This window comes from Prionailurus viverrinus, chromosome B4, assembly GCF_022837055.1.
Source record: "Prionailurus viverrinus isolate Anna chromosome B4, UM_Priviv_1.0, whole genome shotgun sequence".
Classification (NCBI taxonomy): Eukaryota; Metazoa; Chordata; class Mammalia; order Carnivora; family Felidae; genus Prionailurus; species Prionailurus viverrinus.
The window spans coordinates 136,414,922-136,436,550 of NC_062567.1; the positions used below are offsets into that span (position 1 = coordinate 136,414,922).

At 49.8% G+C, this 21,629-nt stretch overlaps 1 protein-coding gene across 1 annotated transcript in view; it reads left to right on the forward strand.

Annotated features, from left to right (window-relative positions):
- TBC1D22A (TBC1 domain family member 22A) overlaps window positions 1-21,629 on the forward strand; it is a 324,584-nt gene that overhangs the window by 73,719 nt on the left and 229,236 nt on the right. The window contains exon 5 of the mRNA XM_047866047.1: window positions 13,952-14,022. Coding sequence (XP_047722003.1) covers window positions 13,952-14,022 — 71 coding nt within the window. The remainder of the gene's footprint in view (window positions 1-13,951; window positions 14,023-21,629) is intronic.

Consider the following 21,629-nt stretch of genomic DNA (forward strand, 5'->3'; position numbering starts at 1 on the left):
AAGTGGCAGCAGGTGACTGGGCTCTCTTTCAAGGGCGGGGGTGGGGGCTGGCTCTGGCCACAGGACACTCCCCTTAGTGGCACTTTGCTTCTTCTTGCTGTAGATCTTGAAATGCCACTTTTTCCATAAACATTTTTGATTTCCTGTTGGTAACCAATGGATATAACTCTGAGTCCATTCTCTGCTATCGGACATTTATGTCATATATTTTTTTAAATTTAGAAACAGTGCTGCAGTGACCATCTTTATGTGTAAGTATTTATTTGCATTTTGGGTTATTTCTTTGGGACAGGTTCCCAGAAACGGCGTTTTGGCAGAGAGGGTGTGAGCAGTTTCAGCGAGGCCAGGATGTGAGCCGACGGCCTCTCTCCCGTGACACCTAGTCACAGAGTTGCCTTCGACCCTACCTGCTCTGCGAAGGCTACAGCATTTCCCGGGTTCTGCGGATGCCTGGGGTCCTCACACAGAGGCCTCCGTGGGCAGCACTAGGCCATGGCATCCTGCGAGCGGGCACGGTCCACGTTAGGTCAGTCTATAGGCGCTCGCCAGTGAAGAACAAGAACAGAGTAACACAGCCACTTGGGAGGGCCTTTGCCAGGTTTTCAGTTGGTGGAATGAGGTGGGGGGTTTCTGGGAGGGGCTCTTGCCGCTTTTCCACCATCCTGCTCTCTGTGGCGTGTGGGGGGCCTTCCAAATCCAGGTCTTTCCTTCCCCAGTTCTGCTCAAAAATCTACACGCCAGAATCCATGATTATTCTGCCTACAACAGAGCCTCCTTTGTCCATCTTCTTTAGAAGGCAGTTGGGGTTCTAAATAGCGTTTAAAGAATTCCTTATCAAAGGCTCTTTGAAAACGTTTTTATGGAGATATAATCACCTGCCATACAATTCAGCACTGAAGTGTATGACTCCGTGGTTTTTGGTTTGTTTGTGGAGCTGGGTAGCTGTCGCGACAGTACACGGCAGAACTCAGAGAGAAGCCCCGCACGCATCAGCAGTTGTCCTCCTCCCTCAGCCCCAGGCAGCGCTGGTCCGCTTTCTCTCTACGGACTTGCCCGTTTGGACATTTCGTAGACAGACGGTCCCCGACTCAGCATGGGTCGACATTACGACGGTGCCAAAGTGATGCGCATCCGGTGGAAGTTGTACTTGGAATTTTGAGTCTGATCTTTTCCTGGGCTGGCGATCCGCGGTACGCTCCTCTTGTGATGCTGGGCAGCGGCCACGGCTCCCGTCAGCCTCTCGATCGCGAGGGTCAGCGGTGGTCCACCGACGACCGTTCTGTCCCTCACTTTCTGCACGGTGTTCGAGCAGTTACACGAGGCAGTCAGCGCCCTGCTGTGGACTGGGCTTTGCGTTGGCTGGTTCTACCTCACCGTAGGCTGATGTGAGCGTCCGAGCACGTTAAGGTGGGCCGGGCTAAGCGGTGGTGCTCGGTCGGTTAAGTGTATCAAGTTCATTTTCAACTTGTGATATTTTCAAGAGACGGTTGGCTCACGGGGATGTAGCCCCTTCATGAGTTGAGGAAGATCTGCAAGTGGAATCACGTGACATGTGGCCTTCTGAGAATGACCTCTTTTATTTAGCGTAACGTTCTCAAGGTGCTTCCTTGCTATAGCACTTGTCCTTCAAGGTTCTTTTGGTAGACTAGTACCCCCTTGCATGGACACGCCATGCTTTCTTCGTCCATTCATCACTGGATGGCGCTTGGGAGGGTTTGCACGTTTTGGCTGTTACAGTACTGCTCCCGCGAGTGTTCACGGTCACGATTCTGTGTGGTTGTGGCTGTGTCCTCCTTTCTCTTGGGGATGCACCCAGAGCGGGGCTGCCGGCTCCTGTGGTGACTCAGCGGCTGATACCGGAGGAGCTCTCGTTTTCCCAAGTTGCTCGCTGTGGCCGTCCGAGTGGGGGTGGCTGGCGTCTTAACTGTGGTTGTCATTTCCCTGATGACTAATGATTTTGAGCACTTTTTCTTTTCTTTTTTATTTATTTTGAGAGAGAGAGAGAGAGAGAGAGAGAGAGAGAGAGAGAGAATCCCAAGCAGGCTCTGTGCTGTCAATCTCATGACCCTGGGACCATGATCTGAGCCGAAATCAAGTGCCGGGCACTTAACTGAGCCACCCAGGTGCCCCTGAGCACCTTTTCATATGCCTTTTCGCTGTGTGTATGTCTTCTTTGAAGAAATATCTGTTAAATATTTTGATCCATTTTCACTTGGGTCATGTGTTTTTATTGACATCCAAGACTCTTGGCACTGAATCTCCACTCGTTGGCTGCCTTGAGGATCAGGCTGGGGGCTGGCGGGGGGGCTGGCTGGCTCTGGGCCAGTCAGGCTGTTTCTGCGGCAGCCACCCCCGCCCCACCCAGCTGGGGTGAGCCACACAAGGCCTGAGTCCCGGGTTACATGTTTGCGGTGAAGTGGTCATGGGTGAGCATATTATTGTTGTAGGCAGGCCTTGAGGCATTCCAGATGCTTCCCCTGCTGATTTGCTGGAGGAGAAATCTCCTGCAGGAGAGCAGTTGACGGTGAGGACGGTGAGGACGTGCTGAGCTGCGGAGTGGGTCTGCCCTCGAGGGCTGGGCAGGTGGCCTTGAACTTTGCAGATGGGAGGGCCGAGGAGGAGCAGGACAGGCACTGCCCCACCCCACGAGGGGAGAGTTCCTTTCCTGGCCTCGCTGAGAAAGTGACTTCTGCTTTGTAGGACTTGTTTTTCCCACTGTGAATACATTGGGTCCCTTCACTGGTGTGAATTATAAAAACAAGGGGAAAGAATTCTATTGTTATCCACTCCTCATGGCGGTACTAAAACCAGCAAAACCAAGCAGAGGACCAGAGGCAAATGAGATTACCAGAATCCTTTTTGATGTAAACACTCAGTCCTGCACTGCATTCCTTTCCAGTTCTGACGTGGCCCGTGTCTTCTAGCGAATAGAATTCTTCCTGGAAATTTGTTCCAAAATCCCGTGGGGAGGAGTCCTGTTTCGCCTGGCGAATGTGCTGGAGCACCTGTGAATTAGGCCGCGAAGAGGAGACGCACTGTCTGTTTTGTACATTGGACGAGTGTTCTGTGCGGCGGTGGGGGGTGGGGGGCGTGAGAGGAGGGTGGTTCCTTGGGGGAGGTGTGGCCAGTCCAGGCCCCGCTTCCTTGGAAGAGCAAGTAATAAGCTTCATTTTCAGAAATGTGTTTTTATCTTATTTAAATGGACTTAACTGTTAATCAGGGTGCAGTGTCGAGAATAAAAAGGCATCTCTGTTTTAGTGTTTCAGTCCTTTTTAAGCATTTCTGTTTCGGGGGTTGTGAAACGGAGCGGCACAGCCAGAGTCTAGAACGCAGCTGACCTGCCGTGTATTTTCTTGCCAGTGGCTCGCAGGCTTTTGTCTGTGAGCAGAGGAGATGGTGGGGGTCCCCTCTCCCTGTCTTTTTCAGGGCTTTCAGGATTGTGGCCACACTTTACCTCTTGATAAAAGAAAGTACCAGGAGGGCACTTTCTAGTACCGTGCCAATTGTGCAGATTTTCACGGTTGAGCTGTATTTATTGCCTTCCTACTCTGGAAGTAGAGGGGTTGGCGTCTAATCCCCCTTCCCCTCAGGGTAGTTAATGTCACAGTTTCTGGGAAATTGGGATTCATTGTGCCGTTCTGACCGTGACTCGGGTTCCCGACTGAGCCATGAGGACCCGTGGTGTGTAGCTTTCTGTTTTATCCGAAAGTTGTTAATCTGGGGGGTGAGAAGGGGCGTCCTAACCGCCTCCTGTGCCCGGGGAGCAACCTCCTGCTTCTCGCTGCCACCCAGCCCTTTCTGGGGGTTCCAGATCGTGATTGGCTGCCCCCTTATTCTGCCTGTCCTCCCCTTTGCAGGCGGCGGATTCAGCCTTCCCTGTTCTGGTAAGCTCCCACCCTGGCCTCCTTTCCATCTTTCGGATTCTTGACGCCATTTCTGGCTTGCTCTGTCTCGTCTTTGTTGTAACCTTATTCCTTTACTGTAGTGTTGGTGAGGTCTAGGGTGGTGGCAGTTAAAATCGACCAGGTTTCAACTTGGCTTCAAGGTGCCTCTCAAGCAGCAGCTCACTGGGAGTCTTTCCTGATGTCTCCCTTCTTCCAAGAAGAGGCTACCTGTACCTTGGCGTCCCACGTCACCTGCACACCTGTATGGGGTGGCACCGTTTAACGCTGGCATTGGTGATTTCTTCCTCTTTCTCTACTTGCCAGTGAGCCCCTGGAGGGTAGGAACTGGGTCTGATTGTACTCTCTGAGGCTAGCTCAGCTCCCGGTTGGTGGTAAGTGGCGATCGATGTGCCCTGGGTAAATAAGTGTGCATAATAGACTCTGAGTAGGGGCAGTGTTTAAGTGGCGTTGGCCCCGGAGGCATCTTACACAAAGTGGGTGCTCGATAATTGTTGATCAAGTGGGCTGATTTATGAGACTTTCCTGGACTGTGGCTTCTGGGAACAAGAAATGTGCTTGTTTTACAGACCCTTTTGCTGGTGACTGCTCAGCTTTTAGATTAGATTCACATTTAAGCTTAAGTGATTGTAACGTACATGCATTTCTTACTCTTTTTTGAGATGCTTATTTATTTATTTTGAGAGAGAGAGAGAGAGAGAGGGAGAGAGAGAGAAAATCCCAAGCAGGTTCTGCACTGTCGGTGCAGAGCTCAACATGGGGCTTGATCTCATGAACCTTGAGATCATGACCTGAGCCAAAATCAAGAGTTGGACGCTTAACCGACTGAGCCACCTAGGTGCCCCAATATCTTATTTTTATTCATTGTTTCTCCCAGCTTTTATTTCCATAGAAGATTTCCCCAAAATTAGAATTAAAACTAGTTAAAAAGAGATGACTGTTAGAAAAAAAAAATAGCTTTAAATTCTGGCTTTTCTGAAAAAGGTGCTTATAATTATGAGTTCTTTGCATATACAGTTTTGTGACAGATTTCTGGTTCAGTCTCAAATGTGATATTTTACATCCAGTTAGGACGAATGGCTCCCACTTGCTTCGTGGTTTGGGTTCCCGTGGAGTGCTGAGTAATTACACCAGGAAGCATGGCAGACTCCTCTTCTTGTACTTGTGGAGCATTGTCACCATTTACAAATGCCCTCCCATGTAATGTCTCTGCTCTTTGGGAAAATTCTATGACTTAGGTGAGGGTGTTATTTTTAATTTGTTCCATGTTTACAGAGGAAGAAATGGGAGCTCAAGGGGTTAGAGGGCCTCTCTGAAGCCACACTGATTCTCGTTGGCTGTGCTGGACCTTGAACCCGGGTCTCCTGAGTCCACAGTCAGTGTTTGTTCTTATGTGCTTCTCTGCTACCCGTTTGCTTCTTTTGGTCATGGGGTGTCTTGCTGTGGCAGTTTTCTAAGTGGGAATCTTCTTGAGAAGTAAAGTCTTACAGTACACATGAACATGGAATTATGATATTGGTGTTTTCATAAGAATATTACAAAATTTTAATTTTCAGAAAACAACAAATTCACTGTTGTGGAAGGAAGACATGCTCTTTATTTCTCATTCCCTTTCTGCTTATTAAAATTTGTCTTACATTTTAGTTTTGTCTGTTAGAGGATTAGTGGTTTCATAATCTGATTCTAAGAAATACAGCGATAGAAAGCTAAAAGGAGAGCCAAACACAAGATTTAAACAGGAAGACTCAGGCAGTTGAAATAAAAGGTGGAAACAGTATTTGCCATGCAAGTAGTAATCATAAGAAAAGGAACTTATAATAATACCAGAAAAAAAAAATCCAGAGAGAGAGGCAAAGAGGGATGTTTCATAACGATAAAAGATTCAACTCATTAAGTTGATGCATCTTTCCTAAATGTATGTGCACCCAAAACTACAGCTTCATAATACATGAAGCAAAAGTTGACAGAAATGAAGAGAGGAAGAGGCAAGTTCACTGTCATAGGCAGAAATTTTAGCACTCTTCCCTGAGTAATTGGTAGAATAGGTAAATTAAAACATCAGCAAAGATGTGGAAGATATGAATCACTAAAGATGTGGAAGATACATACCACTGTCAGCCAACTGGAACTACCTGATTTAGCCACCACATGTGGATGACTGCATATACCAGCTAAAGAATGCACATCTTTCCAAGGACATATGGCACATTCACCAGATACACCATATGCTCTACCAAAGCAAGTCATAGTAAATATTGAAGGATTGAAACAACAACAAGTTCATCTGACCAGATGCTTTAATTTAGAAGTCAGTGTAACAATAAACTACCCAGGAAATCCTCAAATATTTGGAAATTTGTCAACGTACTTCAAATTAACTCTGGATCAAAGAAATCACAAGGAACATGAGAATCTATTTGAATTTAATGATAATCACCATGCATATGAAAATCTGTGTGTTGCTAGTAAAAGAGTGCTTGGAGGGAAGTTTGGTCTTTAAATGTTTATCTTAGAAAGGAATCGAGGTTTCAAATCAGTGATTAAAGCTTCCACTTTAAGAAGGTAGGAGAAGAGGAGGAAGTTAAACAGCACCAAGTAAAAGAAGGGAAATAAAGCAAGGGTGGAAATCAGTAAATTGGTAAATGGATAAACAAGGGCAAGAATCAAGAAAATCTGGTTAGTTTTTTTTTTTTAAAGACCAATAAAAACTTCTAGTTAGACTTGATCGATGGAAAGAAGAGAAGACACAAATTACCATTATCATGTTGTACTGAAAGAGGAAGCATCACTACAAATCCTACAGACATTAAGAAGATAATAAGGGTGTATTATTTGCAACTTTATGCCAATAAATTCAAGAATTGACATGAAATGGATATAGTACTTCAAAGACATGACCTCATAAAACTGATAGCAGAAGAAAGGGAAAACCTTAATATCCCAATGTCAATTAAAAAAATTATAATGAAAAAGCCTCACACAAGGAAAGATCAGGGTCAGATGGCTTTCCTGGCAAATTCTATCAAACATTTAAAGAGGAAATAATACCAATTCTCCAGAAGCTCTCTCAGAAAAGAGAGGAGGAGAAACCTTCTCAGCTCATTTTATTAAGGCTTCATAACCCTAATACCCAAACCTTATAACAAAGACATTGTGAGAAAAAGAAACTAGAGACCAATATCCCTGATGGCTATAGCCAAAAAGTTCTTCAAAATTACATTAGGAAGTTGACTCTTGCTTCAGTCCATGAAGGATTAGCTGCCAAAGGAATTTCTCTCCTGTTGTAAACAAATAGAAACTTAGACCAGTATGTGAAACAACGGTTTTATACTTGGAGGCAGTTTTCAGGCTGCAGCACGGGGAGGGGAACAGAAACTGAACCTGGGAATCAAGGAGTCAGGAAGGGGGTTCTAGGAGGCCAAGACAGACTGCATGGGACACAGTATTCCACAGAGACAGAGCCCACATATCTGCAGAGGGGTCCCATCAAGTCCTTGGTGGAGTGCTGGCCTGTTCATGAATGGGGTCCAATCCACGAGGTGGGGGAGAGAATCCACATGAGGCAGTGAGTTGAATAATCCCCAGAGCTCATACAGGTGCTGACTGTTGGGCGTTGCTGGCTGTCACTTGCTGCAGGAACCTGGAACTGAAAAGTCACTCTCTTGAGCAGCTGAAGCGGGGAGGGGGGGACGACCCTGTGTGCTCAGGACCCAAGCACTCTGTAGGGGCCTAGTGCAGGAGAAAAACGCTCCAGAGGAGGCGCGCGCTGAAGAAAACCCAGCACCCACGCTTGCTGCAGGAGCTGCGTGCCAGGGAAGCAGCCTCTGCAGGAGACTGATGAATGAGGCATGTGAGAACTTGGGTGAAAAAACTCCTTTCTCCTTTAGTGTCCCTCCTTCACTCTGTACTGAAAAGGATGATGTCATGCCAGCCAGCCAAGGAGAAGTATTTACAAGACCCAGTTCCATTATCACAGAGGCAGTAAATTGATAACTGGCACATCTGGCATTAAAAAAAAAAAAGGCATGCCACGAAACAGGGAAATAGGACCTGGAATCAGAAGAAATATCTGTCATTAGAAACAGGTAAGATTATGAACGATTCAGGAAAAAGATGGGTAAAAGATTTCAAGATACACGCCATAGAAAGTACAGAAATGGCCAATAAGCTCACGAAAATCTGTTTAACGCTCAACATCGTTAGTCATCACAGAATTGCTAATTAAAATGTAATGAGATGCCTTTAATGCTTACTAGAATGGCTAAAATTAAAGACTGACAGCCCTGAGTTTGACCAGGATGTGGAGCAGTTAAAGTTTTTATACATTACTGGTGGGAAGCGTAAAATGGTACAACCATTTTGAAGGACCACATGGCGTTTTTTGTTTTTTTTTTTGTTTTTTGGTTTTTTTTTTTTTAACCAAGGTAAACACGTATCTGTCGTATGATCCGGCAATTCCACTCCTTCATGTTTGCCTAATAGAGATGAAAACAGAGACCCACAGAACACATGTCCACAAGAATGGTCATAGCCGTTTTTTCACAGTAGTGAAAGCTTGTGAATAAACCAGCTATCTATGAATATGGAAGCAAATTGTGGCATATTCATAGAGTCGATTAGTATTTCTGCTGTTCTCGTAAAGAATAAACCACTGGTACGTGCAATATCATGACTCTGACATGAGCAGATGAAGCAGAACTCGAGCAAGTACCTCCTGTATGTACTATTTATGTGAATGTTAAGATCAGACAGAGATAATCTATGACCAGAAAGGAGCTAACTTGGAGTCGGGGCAAAGAATTATAGAAAAGGCTGCTAGAAATGTTCTGTATCTTGTTTTGGGGGGGCTACATTCATCCTTTTTTATTGCCTGTAAATTATATGTCAGTTAAAATATGGGACCCCACCTGCCCAAGAAAACCACGCCTAAAGGGGGTAGAGGAAAGACTTGGGCGTTCTTCTCTCCAGCACTTACCACCAGGCTATTGCAAGGCACTGCCTCAGGATGCGCAGGAAGCAGAATCGTGGCATCTGACCTGCAGGAACTCGTCAACCACTTCTGGGAGATGAAATAGATGCTCAGATACGGCACTGAAGGTGGGCCGTTAGGTGCCCTGGCTCCACTTGTTCCTGGCACTCACGGAAGAGGGAATTGGGTGTTCCTGGAGTTGAGAGGAAGGCTTCATAGGTCTGGCAGAGGTGGAGCTGGTCCTGGAAGGTTGGGTGGATTTTGAAAAGTCGGAGGTAAAGTTGGAGATGCCACGGGAACTTTGTAGCTTGGTAGGAACACAGTAGGGTACACCCTGAAAGGCACATCTTCCACTGTCCTTGAGCCATTCTCTGAAGCCCTCCCCCCGTGGCTGGCTATGCTTCCAGGCTCCTGTGTCCACTTACAGAAGCACTCAGGGTGTCTGCCCTCTGCTTTCTCTTGTTCTTTTTTTTTAAATATATTTTTAAGGTTTATTTATTTTGAGAGAGAGAGAGAGAGCGTGCGAATCTGAGAGCATGAGCAGGGGAGGGGCAGAGAGAAAGGGAGAGAGAATCCTAGGCAGGCTCTGCCCTGTCAGCACAGAGCCTGATGTGGGGCTTGATCTCATAAACCGTGAGGTCATGACCTGAACTGAAACTAAGAGTTGGACGGACACTTAACCAACTGAGCCACCCAGGCTTCCCACTGTCGTTCCATCTCCACAGACTTACTCCATATCCACCCAGAAAGGCATCCATTCCTTTCCATGGCAGTATTGTAGTCCAGTGTGTGGATGTAACAGTGTTCTAATCATCTCCCTGTTGACGGACAGACACTCTGATTGTTTCTAGTTTTTGTTACGACAAAGCTCAAACGAGCACCCTGTGTGTAACCCCTTGCACATGTCCCCGTGGAACAGATTTCTTCAAGTGAGGTTGCTGCTCAAATACTATATACCTTTAAAACGTGACCAATAGAAAGTTCTGTTCGTATGCACTCCGACCAAACTATAAGAGTGGCTATTCACCTACAGTCACATCAATACGGGTATGCTCATTTAATATTTTATTTAATTTGCGACAAATTTCTTGTTCTAATAATGTAGTTATTTAATCACCATTGAGATTATGTGCCTATTTTTGTGTATGTACTAGCCACTTCTATTTCCTCTTCCATGAATTTTCCAGTATTGTGTAGCTTGATCATTCTCTTGTATGTATTCTTTATGTATGAGTGATGTTAACTTTTTTGTATGGTATGTATGTATTTTTCAAGTCTGTCTTTTTTTTTTTTTTAACATTATAGTGTCTTTCATTGTGCAGCCATTTTAAACTTTTGTACTGTTAGTTTGTCAACCTTAATTATAGTTCTAGGATCTGTGTTTTGCTTGGAAGGCCTTTCTCCCATCTGGAAGTAGCACAATATTCCTCTATATTTTCTTGTATTTTTATCTTTCCTTCACATACATGTGCTCACATGCACACACACATGCACACACTCCATTTAGGTCTAAGGATTTTTAATGTGTATTTATTTTTGAGAGAGACAAAGCATGAGCAGGGGAGGGTCAGAGAGAGCGGGAGACACAGATTGTGAAGCAGGCTCCAGGCTCTGAGCTGTCAGCATAGAGCCCGATGTGGGGCTCGAACCCACAAGCCATGAGATCATGACCTGAGCTGAAGTTGGACACTTAACCGACTGAGCCACCCAGGCGCCCCGGTCTAAGGATTTTTAATCATTTGGAATTTTTTTTAATGTTTATTTATTTTTGAGAGAGAGAGAGAGCAAGAGAGAGATAGAGAGCAAACAGGGGAGGGGCAGAGAGAGGAGGACACAGAATCCAAAGCAGGCTCTAGGCTCTTAGCTGTCAGCACAGAGCCCGATGCGGGGCTCGAACTTACAAACCATGAGATCGTGACCTGAGCTGAATCAGACGCATAACCAGCTGAGTCACCCAGGTGTCCTTGGAAATGTTTTTGTGGTAAGACACATGGTCTGATTTCCTTTTCTGAAAATAAAGGCCATATTGTTTGGACACCATTGACTGATGGGCCCCTTGATCTGAAATGCTGTTGTAATCATAACTACGTGCAGGTTTGATGTGAACCATTCATCGGTTCCATTGCTCTTCCCAGTGTCTTAAGAACTGTACCTCTCTTACACATTTTCTTGTCTGTTAATACAAGTCCGTTCATGTTATTCTTTTTGGAAATCTTATTGGCTGCTGTTAAGCATTCGCTCTTTCAGATAAACTAGTCCCAGCGTATCAGGTTTTACAACACACACGGAATATCCCCCTGGGATTTTGTTGGCTTGCATTGAACTTAAAGAGTTTTTAAGTGGTGGTTGACAGCACTGTAATATTGAGGCAAGATCCAGCAGTGTGTTTGGTCCCTGCTCTCCTTCCCCTGTCCTCACCCGAGCCGCCGTCCCCTCTACACTGGGCTTCATAAGCAGCCCACCAAGTGTCCCCTTGTGAGCACTGGCCCCTCTGGTCTCTTCTTCACACCGTGGCCACGGCTTTGCATTAGTTCTTTCCTGGACTGAGAATATTCCCCCTCCAGCCCCTCTTCCTTCAGTAATGTCTCCTCATCTGTGGGTCTTTCCTCAGTTGTCATCTTCAGGGAAACCTTCCTAACAAGGTAGAATTTCCCACCTGTCCTTTCGTCTCCCAGCCCTTACCTCTTGTTCTGAGCCCAGTTGGAATTTCACACCTGCTCTGTCCTTGGGGTGGAGGTGGGTCCTCTGAGCACAGGGCTTTGTGTGTTGTTCCCTGGCCCGGAGGAGGTGCTCATTAAATCCTTGTTAATGCCAGTGAGCTTGGTGTTTTCCTCCATTTCTTTAAGTAGAACCTCACAGTTTTCTTCATACGCTATTCTCCGTTTCTCGCGAAGCCTTATGCCTGCAATATTGTTTATTTTGTTGCTGATGGAGAAAAGCTGTTGATTTTAGAATGTTCTTGTATCTGCCCGTCTTGCTGAACTCAACCCTCATTCCTGCCTCTCTTTGCTGGCTTTATCCTCAGGCCGGTTGGGTGCCAGTTGGCTGTAGCCCCAGCCTCACATCTGACCCTAGCAGTCTTCAGAGGGAGCAAGAGAGGGTTGCCCCCAAAAGGTTTCTGAAGAGCCAGGAGGGGCTTTCTCCTCAGCTTAGCTCTGCGACAGCCAATCAGTTTCAACCTTGGGGTGCTGGGTTCAGCTTCCCTCAGGCTGACTCCCCTCATCACCAGGGCTGCGGGGTGGGGTGGGGGGTGCTGGTGGTCACTTTGCACATCCGGATTCCGCTAGAAAGGTGGAGGGGCAAACAGGCCCTGGGCGAGGGTCTACACTGGACGTCTACCGGAACGGTCCTGTGACTTTCCCATCAAGCCAGTTTAACACCTTTATAGGTGCGAGATTTCCCGACATGGAGCCGTTTTATTCCTGGAGTTTTATTCCTGTGTGTACTGTCCTTTGAGTATCTGGCTGTGTTTTGATCTGCGAAGATTTGTTTTGGACCTTTTGTCCACATTCATGAGTGAAATTTGTCTGTGTTTGCAGGAAGCCTTTCTAATAGGGGAAGTTAATAGAGTGGAAAGATTCTGGGCTGTGAAGGTCGCTTAGTTCCTGGGCCACTGTGGCCGAGTCCCCCAACCTGCCCGCTCCTTGCCTACACGGTAGGGTCACAGCCCTGATTCACTCACTCAGGCTGTGGTGAGGAACAAATAGCGCCTTCAAAAGCTCCTCTTACACGCTAACGCTTACACAGACTCAGAACTTGGCCTCATATGTCTGTTCAAGGCACCATTCTTGTGTTTCCTTCATGAGGAGACAGGTTCAGAGAACATTAGCAACGGAGATTTCTCTCGGCTTTCTTCATATAAACCATAATCAGAAAACCAGACTCGTGCAGGAGGAGAGGCCCTGGGAACATGACTGGTAAACATTACATTATTGGCGTTCAGATATTAGGTTCCTGCTTTTCATAATATCCTCAGGGTGCGGGGGGAGATTCGATACTTTCTGAGATTCTGCTGGAAAGCGCAAGTTATTGCTGGTACCGTCGCCCAATTATTCTGTACTTATTTTACTTAGACTTTAGTAATTGGAAAAAGATTAGATGTCAGGACTTTGTATTTTGTTGATTATATTACCAAAGTCTCTTTAATCGTTTCTTTTATTCCGAGTATTAATCATGAGCTCCTAGCCGTTAGGAGAAGAGCCTAATGGTAGATTCGTAACTTAAAGGAGAGAAATAATTACTTCAGTTTCAGTGGGACTGACTGAGTGTTGATACACCTGCAAATTGAAATGTATTCTCTATCCATTCGGGGCACGTGGCTGAGACCTTGGGGAGACATAGAAGGTCACATGGAATTCAGGGGCTGATCTCCTCACCTGCCCGGCCCCTGCTGTGCCCTCTCCTGCCCTCCGGAGGCTCCGGACATGTCCTTGACCAGCCCTGCCTCTCTTTGGGTATTTGTGATGGCAACAGTGACTTGTACTAGTCTACTTGGAAGACTGCGTTGTCCTTGATGTGTGCATAACATGGCTTCACCCTTGACCGGTGCTGTATGAACACAGGCTTATCCCCGTGAAATAATTTCTTCCAAAAGCAGTCTTGAGCCAAGCACCTTCTGTTCTCCAGCAGTAAATGGTGGGAGTGAGACAGAAAGCGGGAAGGACGGGAGAGCTCAGAGGGTGGTTAAGTTGGGGACAGGTGTTGGTGGTAGGGGTACAGGGAGAGGGAGGGTGGGAGGGAAGGAGGGGGCATATGGACTCTGGACTCATTGCTCTAGGGAGGAAGGTGTGTGGTGCCTCACCTGTCCCGGCGTGACTGTGGGGACACTTGCGATGCATTTAGCAAACATGTACTCTGTAACTTAAATGCAAACAGGTGACACTTAGCTCTGCGGGAATAGAGGCAACTTTGCGTCTCTTGTATATTGAGAACAATCAGGAGCTGAAATCTTTATCACTCAGGTTTGTTCTGATTTCGTTTATGGGGCCTCATACCCTGCCGTAACATTGATGGAATATGTTAAAGCCCCGTGGGGAGTTTGTGGACTGTTTGTAAACCCTGTTTGTCTCTTTGTCAACAGAGGAATTGCGGAAGTTGAGCTGGTCCGGAATCCCTAAGTCGGTTCGTCCGATTACCTGGAAGCTGCTGTCGGTAAGTCTTCCTGGGGCTGCCTGTCCTGGCGGCCGGGCTCCAGGCGTGGCCTGTCGGCCGCCCAGGCACTCGCCCTGCCTTTGTGGCAGTGATCCGGGCCTTTGTCTGAGCTAAGGTGACATTTTCCATCTTTTGCTTAATTTCAAGCTTGGTTTGACAAGGCTGGCAGAAAATGAGGAGAGGTAATTATTTATGACAGCTGTATTCTTTTTCTCTGATTTTATTATTCTGAAAATCTGTAATATTTTCAAACGTGTGATGTAGAAAGGATCGAGCACAGAAGACTGTTTCAGTTCTGAGGAATCCATCACAGCGAAATAGGTTTGACAAAGGTGGTGGGTTTTTTTTTTTTTTTTTCTTTTTCTCTTTTTAAATGTTAGTGGGGATGTTAGACGTAGTCTGCGTTTCTGTGATGCAGGCTGGGGTTCTGGTTCTAAACTGCCCATTGTGGAGACTCCTGGAGGAGGTCAGGTGGACGAGGTGGGGGTGGGGCGGCCACCAGAAGACTCCCGGTCCTTCACTCGGGTTAATATCGGAAGTGAGCTGGGCCCTGCTGAAAGCTTGGGAGTAGTTTATAGACAGCTTTCTTCTCTTTCCCTTTTTAAATTATTTTTGGAGTTAAATCAGTGGGGAACTCGAAGTGTTTACTCTAAATTGGGTCTGACTTTTCAGTATTTAAAAGACTCTTTCTTGCTAATGAGTCTTCATAAATTTGCAGCTTAGTACCTCGTAATCCTAAATGCAGATACAGCTCTCAACAGTGAATATTTATTGATTAAATATTCTCTTGCAATTAAAATTAGACCTGCTACAATTGCTCATGTTTTTGTTTGGTGTTTGTTATTTTAAGCATTTGTATCTACTTTTCCAAACGTCCTCCAAGATAGGTTGCAAGGTTTTGAGATTGAACTGTGGGAAGTTTTGATGAAAACACGTTTAAGACCTAATGGTACAATTTTGTATTTAAGGATGTGCTGCCTCTAGGTGGAAAGCCTTCATGAATGCTTCTGTCCCCTTCCTTTCCTTCGGTTCTCAGTCTGCTCGAGTCGTGGTTAGATACCCTGTGGTCGAATGGGAGGGAGGGCGTAGGTGGGTAGAGTCTGTAAGCGGGAATGTCAGGAAAGCCAGGGAAGGAGCGTGTGGGCCTCCTCGGGCACGTGTACCGCGTAGCCGCTTAACGATGACGGAGCCCCTTGCCTGGAGACAGAGGCGAATCAGATAGTGGCCCTGCCACTAGGAGGGGTTAGGGCTGGTCAGGGCTGCAGCACAGTCTGGGACCATGTGCTGCGGGGTGCACGGGGCTCAGGCGGTCAGGAGCGGAGTGAGCACCCAGGGATGGCTTCTCGTTCCCAGTCTCTGCAGGTGCTGTGAGGTGGGAAGCTGGGGACCGGACAGGACAGAGATGAACTTGGCAGTTCTAGACCTCTTTGGGTTTGGGTTGATGGATGAGTTAAAAACAAGTGTGTGTGGGGGGGTGAGTGGGCAAAGCCGGTCCTTCCAAAGTTGGGGGGGCACCAAAAAAGGGAGGGCAGTCCCAGGATAGCGCAGACTCACCTGCGTGGCAGGCTAGGCTTCTTGTGGGAGCTTCTGGAACATCTTGAAGGGTGTGTCAGGGTCCTTGTGTGTGTGTGTGTGGGGGGGTGGGTAGATGCAGATGGGATTGGACAAGCAGGGGCCAAGGTGGGCGGGCTCCCCAGGAATGGCTGGGATTGGTGACCAGCAGGGGCCAAGGTGGGTGGGCTCCCCAGGAATGGCTGGGATTGGGCGAGCAGGGGCCAAGGTGGGCGGGCTCCCCAGGAATGGCTGGGATTGGTGACGAGCAGGGGCCAAGGTGGGTGGGCTCCCCAGGAATGGCTGGGATTGGTGACGAGCAGGGGCCAAGGTGGGCGGGCTCCCCAGGAATGGCTGGGATTGGTGACGAGCAGGGGCCAAGGTGGGCGGGCTCCCAGGAGTGGCAGGGAGAAGGCTTGGATGGGGCAGGGAACCGGGGGCAGCCGGGGACCAGGAGCGGGTGACTCCTGAAGGATTTGAGTGAGGGGTGAGTCGGCTGTGTTTCTGGAATGGGAGAGTCAGGAGTCTCTCGAAAGGTCTGTTGGCTGGTTCCTTCATTGATTTGATCGTATTTACCGAGCACTTTGTGGCTCTGGCACTGTGTTGGAGCTGGGAGATAAGGAGAGAAAAGGACCAAGTCCCTGTGCCTTATGGAGCCTGCGGAAAAGAAGGGGAGTCCCTGCCCTCCTCTGTCTCCCCCAGGGCATACCGGGGTTTTACCGCACGGGAAGGATCCTGTTCTCTCAGGAGTCTGGGCCCCCAGTGCTCTGCTCACCCTGTGTCTCAGCTTGCTTTACAGCACTTACTGAGTGCTTGCTGTGTGCCAGACGGTGCACACGCGAGAGATGCCCGCAGATGCGGTGGTCTCTGGGTGCAGGACCCAGGAGCTGGTGGGTCCGTATTGCGAGCAGAGCCTGGTTGGGAGGAAGGGTGTGCCGGGCTGCTCTGGGTGCTTGTTGGAAGGAAGAGGCGGACAGCCGGGTCAGGGAAAACCCCACGGGGGCAGGGATGGAGGCTTTGGGGGGCCTGTGGCCACTGGAGCAGGAGCCAGTCGCTGCCATGGCACTGTACCTGTCACTCAGGGAGCGTGTGCTCACCTCGACTTCGCCGTGCGCTGGGCCAGGCAGGCGGTGATGTCATTCATTCGTCACGTGCCCGCACACGGTCCCTCTGGGGGTGAGGACGGGCTCTGGGAATCCAGGTTGAGGGGTGCTAGTCAGACATGGGTGTGGGTAGGTGGAAGGAGGCCAGCATCCTGGGGGCGTCGTCTCTTGGCCTCGAAGCGCTGACCCGGGAGCTGCCTCGTGGGCCTGTCCTTGTCTCCCAGTTACTCCCAAGCGCACATCATCGGTATGTTTCCTGTCCTGGGGGATTTGGGGAGCACAGCGCAGGATGCTGACCACTCACTTCTGACTCAGCAGGTGTTTCCCTCGCGTCTGCCCTCAGCCAGCAGGCCCTTTGCAAGTGCTAGGTCACAGGAGCATCTTGGAAAATGGTGGGGAGAAAACCCAGCAGGCGCTTCCGGGCCATGGGGTACAGGGAAGTGTCGCCCCAGTTAAGACCACTTTTCAGTCTCTCTCTGAATCAGAGGCTTCAAATTCCACTCTTCTGGGCCCGCAAAGTGGATCAGAGCCTTGGGGTATACCCCGGTTTGCACCAGTTCCAGCCTTTCCCAGGCCAGGTGGTGGGGGTGGGGGGTGGCGGCTGGGACGTGGGGGCTTTGGGCTGCCCTCTTGACCTGCGCTTTTTCGTTCTGGGTGCACATTAGTGTGACCTGGGAGCTGGGGAAATATTGGTCTCTGGGTCTCGCAGGGTTGGAGACGGCTGCTCTAGGACAGGTGGGTGTCATGTGGGACAGGCACACAGGGACCGGCTGGGACCTGCACCCAAGAAGGCAACACGCCTGGGCCAACGTGCCTGGGCTTGACCAAGAGCGTCCCGGAGGCCCGACTGGGGCCCAGGTGGGGTCCGGCTTGTTGCAGCCCTTTTGCTTCCGGGACGCTGAACCCAGGATCGAGGAGAATCTGTCGTTTGTCTGGTGAACAAAGACAACCCAAGCTGTACTTGAATGTGAACCTACTTCAAGACCTGGGCGACGAATGACTTTTTTCCCCCAGGATGTTCGCGACTTGTCGTTACAAACCAGGATTTGTCCTGGTGGCTTGTTGAAGAGCACGATTCTTAACTGATGAGTAGAAAATGGTACTTTAACGAAGAAAGATGGGAAGCTTGGCTCCTGTCATTTGTGGAGGACTGGCATATACTCTGGTCTAGAAATACCAGGAAGCCACCATGGATGCTATTTAACATTTAAATTCCATGCAAGTGCGGCTGTGACTTTTTAAAAATTAGCGCTGTCAAAAATCATATTTTTTGGCTCATTTAAAAAAAAATAACTATTTCAGAAACATCAAACAGAAACTAATTAAACATTTAACATTTACGCTAATGAACAGGATGGTTAAAAACGAGAAGTGAGGGGTGCCTGGGTGGTTCCCTTGGTTAGCACTGACTTCAGGTTCAGGTCATGATCTCACGGTTCCTGAGTTCGAGCCCCACGTCGGGCTCTGTGCTGACAGCTTAGAGCCTGGAGCCTGCTTTGGATTCTGTGTCTCCCTCTCTCTCTGCCCCTCTCCTGCTTGTGCTCTGTTTCTCTCTGTCTCTCAAAAATAAATAAACATTTAAAAAAAAACCCCAAAAAACCCAAGAAGTGAAATGCTGGTGTCATCTTGTCTCCTTGCAGTGTGTTGAGGTCGGTTTGCACGTGAACCTGGTGGGAGGGAGCGATTGGCTGTCTGTGTCACTGGGACGGTTCCGACATAAGTATATGCGTGTATTGCTTTACATTTATGATTAGTGTTTTTATGGCATGCTAATATGGCAATTAAGTTTTCTGTAGTTGTGTCATTTAAAATTCATTGCGTACTTGAACATATTTCGTTTGCATAATTTCTAGTCTGGCTTAATTATCGAGAGGCCTCAAGTTGCATATGTGTGTTTTCCTTTAGGAGTGAGTGTCAGGAGTGTGTGCGGGGCTTTTTATTGCCCGTGCTCCCATCGTGACACGCTTGCCTTTTGGAATTTCTCTTCCAGTAGTGAAGTTAGAATCTGGGGGTTGGGAGAATGCTCGAGTCCTCGTACACGGTCACGAAGAATCCTTTGGTGGCACCGCATGTGACTGCTGTGGGGCTGCCCACACCGTTCCCTGGCTTGTACCCCCTGTGGCCCCGCTGCCCTGGCCTGGCACACAGGGCCTGCCGCCCGGCCACCACGTACCTGCCCACGCTCCTCACCCGCCAGGGGCGGGGGCAGCCTGGATACAGTGCCCCCCGTGTGCCCTGTGCAGTCGTGTGACCATTCTCAGGGCGTTTGCTCTGTCCCTCCACACCATTGTCTTCTCCACCACCAGTGCCAACCCCAGACCCACCCAGACCGAACCCAGAACTGTGTACTGGCCGATACTGTTTTTCATGAGGTCTCTCAGACGTCCTCCTCCCTGGGCGCCCAGGGCCGTGGCCGTCCCTGGGGAGTGGTGACGTCATTCATTCGCTCAGCGAGCCTGCATGGGGAACCTGTGGTGCGCCCCTCAGTGTTCTGGGCGTGGGGGGCCGGAGTCTCTGTGAGCACGGGTCAAGAACCCCCTGCGGGAGCTCGAGAGACAGAGTAAGCGACGTCTCTGTGTCTGAGCGTCTCTGAGAAGCTGAGTCTGGAAACACATGGAGCCCGGGGAGGGAGGCCGAGGTCAGAGTGCTGACTCAGACGGGGCAGGGCAAGTCTCTGGGGGAAGCGCTGTCTGAAGAGAGGTTACCCGCCGTAGCGTGGTCGCAGCGCTGACCAGACAGCCGCTGGAGGGAGCTGAGCTCCAGCGACAAATTGAGGCAGCCGCAGCCACGTGTCTTGGGTCCGGTGGATACGGCCTCGGCAGGGGAGGTGCTAAGGGGAAAGGTTTTGGGGACTCAGGCCCTGGAGAGTGGACTGGAGGAGGTGAGAGGCCAGCCTTGCTTCCCCAGGTCAGGGGCTGCTCCACGTCTGCGGCCTCTGTCTCAGCTGCCCAGCCCCTCCTGAGCCCTGGTGTGGAGGTTGGGGGGTCTTGGGCCCAGGGAACAGGGTGCAGAGAGAGGCCACAGGGGCTGACGGCAGCGCAGGGAGGGCGACCGCCTCTGTGCAGGGGCACGATTCCCGGGTGTGCCGGTGGGAAGGTTGAACTTGCCTTCCCGTGGGTTCCTGGGGCCGGCACGAGTGCAGGGCTGCGTTCGGCATCTCTGCTTCCCGGAGCTGAGCCCAGGGTCCGAGGGTCCGGGACACAGGCAGAGCCCAGGTGTGTGTGTGTGTGTGTGTGTGTGTGTGTGTGTGTGTGTGTGTAGATGACCCCACGGGGTGGGGACCTGTTCCTGAGTTTGTGCGAAGTGAGCCCGGATTCCCCGAGAAGGGCAGCCTCAGGTAAGGGCCTCTCGGGCCTGGCTTTGGCTGCAGTCCGTGCTCAGGCCCTGTAACTCGGCTACGGTGACCATTCTTGAGCCTTTACTCTTCCGTCAGTGACAACACCGCCAGCCCACCCGCCAGGCAGGATTCAAGGCAGTGGTCCGGGCAGCTCCGCGCCTGGTGAGCAGTTGGGCTTTTTCTTACTCAGCTGTGGCCGTGGCCTCCTGGGGATAGGAATTATTTCTTCCTGCCAGGTGACGGCCATGGGGACCGAAGTCACAGTGAGGTCAGGTGGGTGCGGTCGCTCCTGGTGCTCGCCAGGAGGATGGTCTCTGACATGATGAAGCAGTGCCCTTCCTCAGGTCTGGCCATTTCCCCTGGGGCGGGAGGCCCCCTGGCCGGGACAGGGCTGGGTCCCCGACAGGGAGAGCGCCCCGTGCCGCGTGGTGTCGGCAGAAGAGGTCTGACTGTGGAGGCGCCCGGGGCGGGCGGTTTCTCACGCAGGACCTGCGGCAGGGGTGCTCCGGGCACGCCTGGCACTCCTGTGTGTGCCTGGGTTATCGTTGCCGTCGCCGCTCCGAGTGTGTGAACCTATCTGCCTTTAGAACAGGAGCATCTCTCGTCTGGCCAGAAAGTAGAGGCACGCACGTGGAAGCATAGACACCGATGCTCAGCGGTAGAAGCTCCCACCGTCGGGGTTCCCTGTGTTGTCAGTGGGACTCTCTGGCGAACCTGCCCCTTCCCGACCTGTTGGAGTTCAGGCAGGTGCCCCTCGTCGTGCTGCTGAAGGGCGGGGGCTGGGCTCCCAGACCGGAAACTGCCGCCCTCCCTGGTGGGTTGCTTGGGAAGAAGCATCAGGAGCTTTCAGTATGCCCGGTGTGGCCTTGGACGAACAGCTTGCTTGTGGGGATTTTGCCTCAGGAAGAAGTCAGACGTGGCTCAGAATACCAGACAAGGGAAAAGATTGTCACCCTGTTCGGAACGAGGAAGGTCGAGCATAAACACGTGCAAACACAAGTACATGTGGCGGAAGGCCTTCGGGTTGGCAGACTTTCTGGAAGAGGCTGGGTAGCGGTGTTGCAGGATAGACTTCAGTGCCTGGTGACCGCTCAGCTCTGCCGATGTAGAACACCAGCAGCCCCACGTGGTTCGGACCCCAGGACAGCGGTTCCCAGCGTGCTGTCCTGTGCCGGCCCCGCCCCCGCCGGAGGTCACTACTTAACGACGTTGGGAACACGGTCGTGATTTCAAAGTGCGATGTGTTAGCATGGCAGGTTGGATGAAGGACATTTTCTTACAAAGGGGATGAGAAGGGCTAATCATAAAAGATTAATAAATGGGGCCACGTTAAAGCTAGGAACTTGTCTTCACCAAAAGACATCATTAGTGGGAAGAAAAGGCAAAGCACGGGGAGGAGGAGTAGAGACTTACGGAGGACTCCCCCGCGGAGAATGTGATATGCCTGCAGACGAATACGACCCAGTAGAAAACCGGGCTGTGCTCGTCCACGCGTCTCCCGGGTGTGGACGCAGGACAGCTCCGTCAGTCTTCTGGGAAATGCAGAGCGAAGCTACCTTCCTTTTGTCTTTTTAAAGTTTATTTATTTTAAGAGAGAGAGTGAGCGCACATGTGCG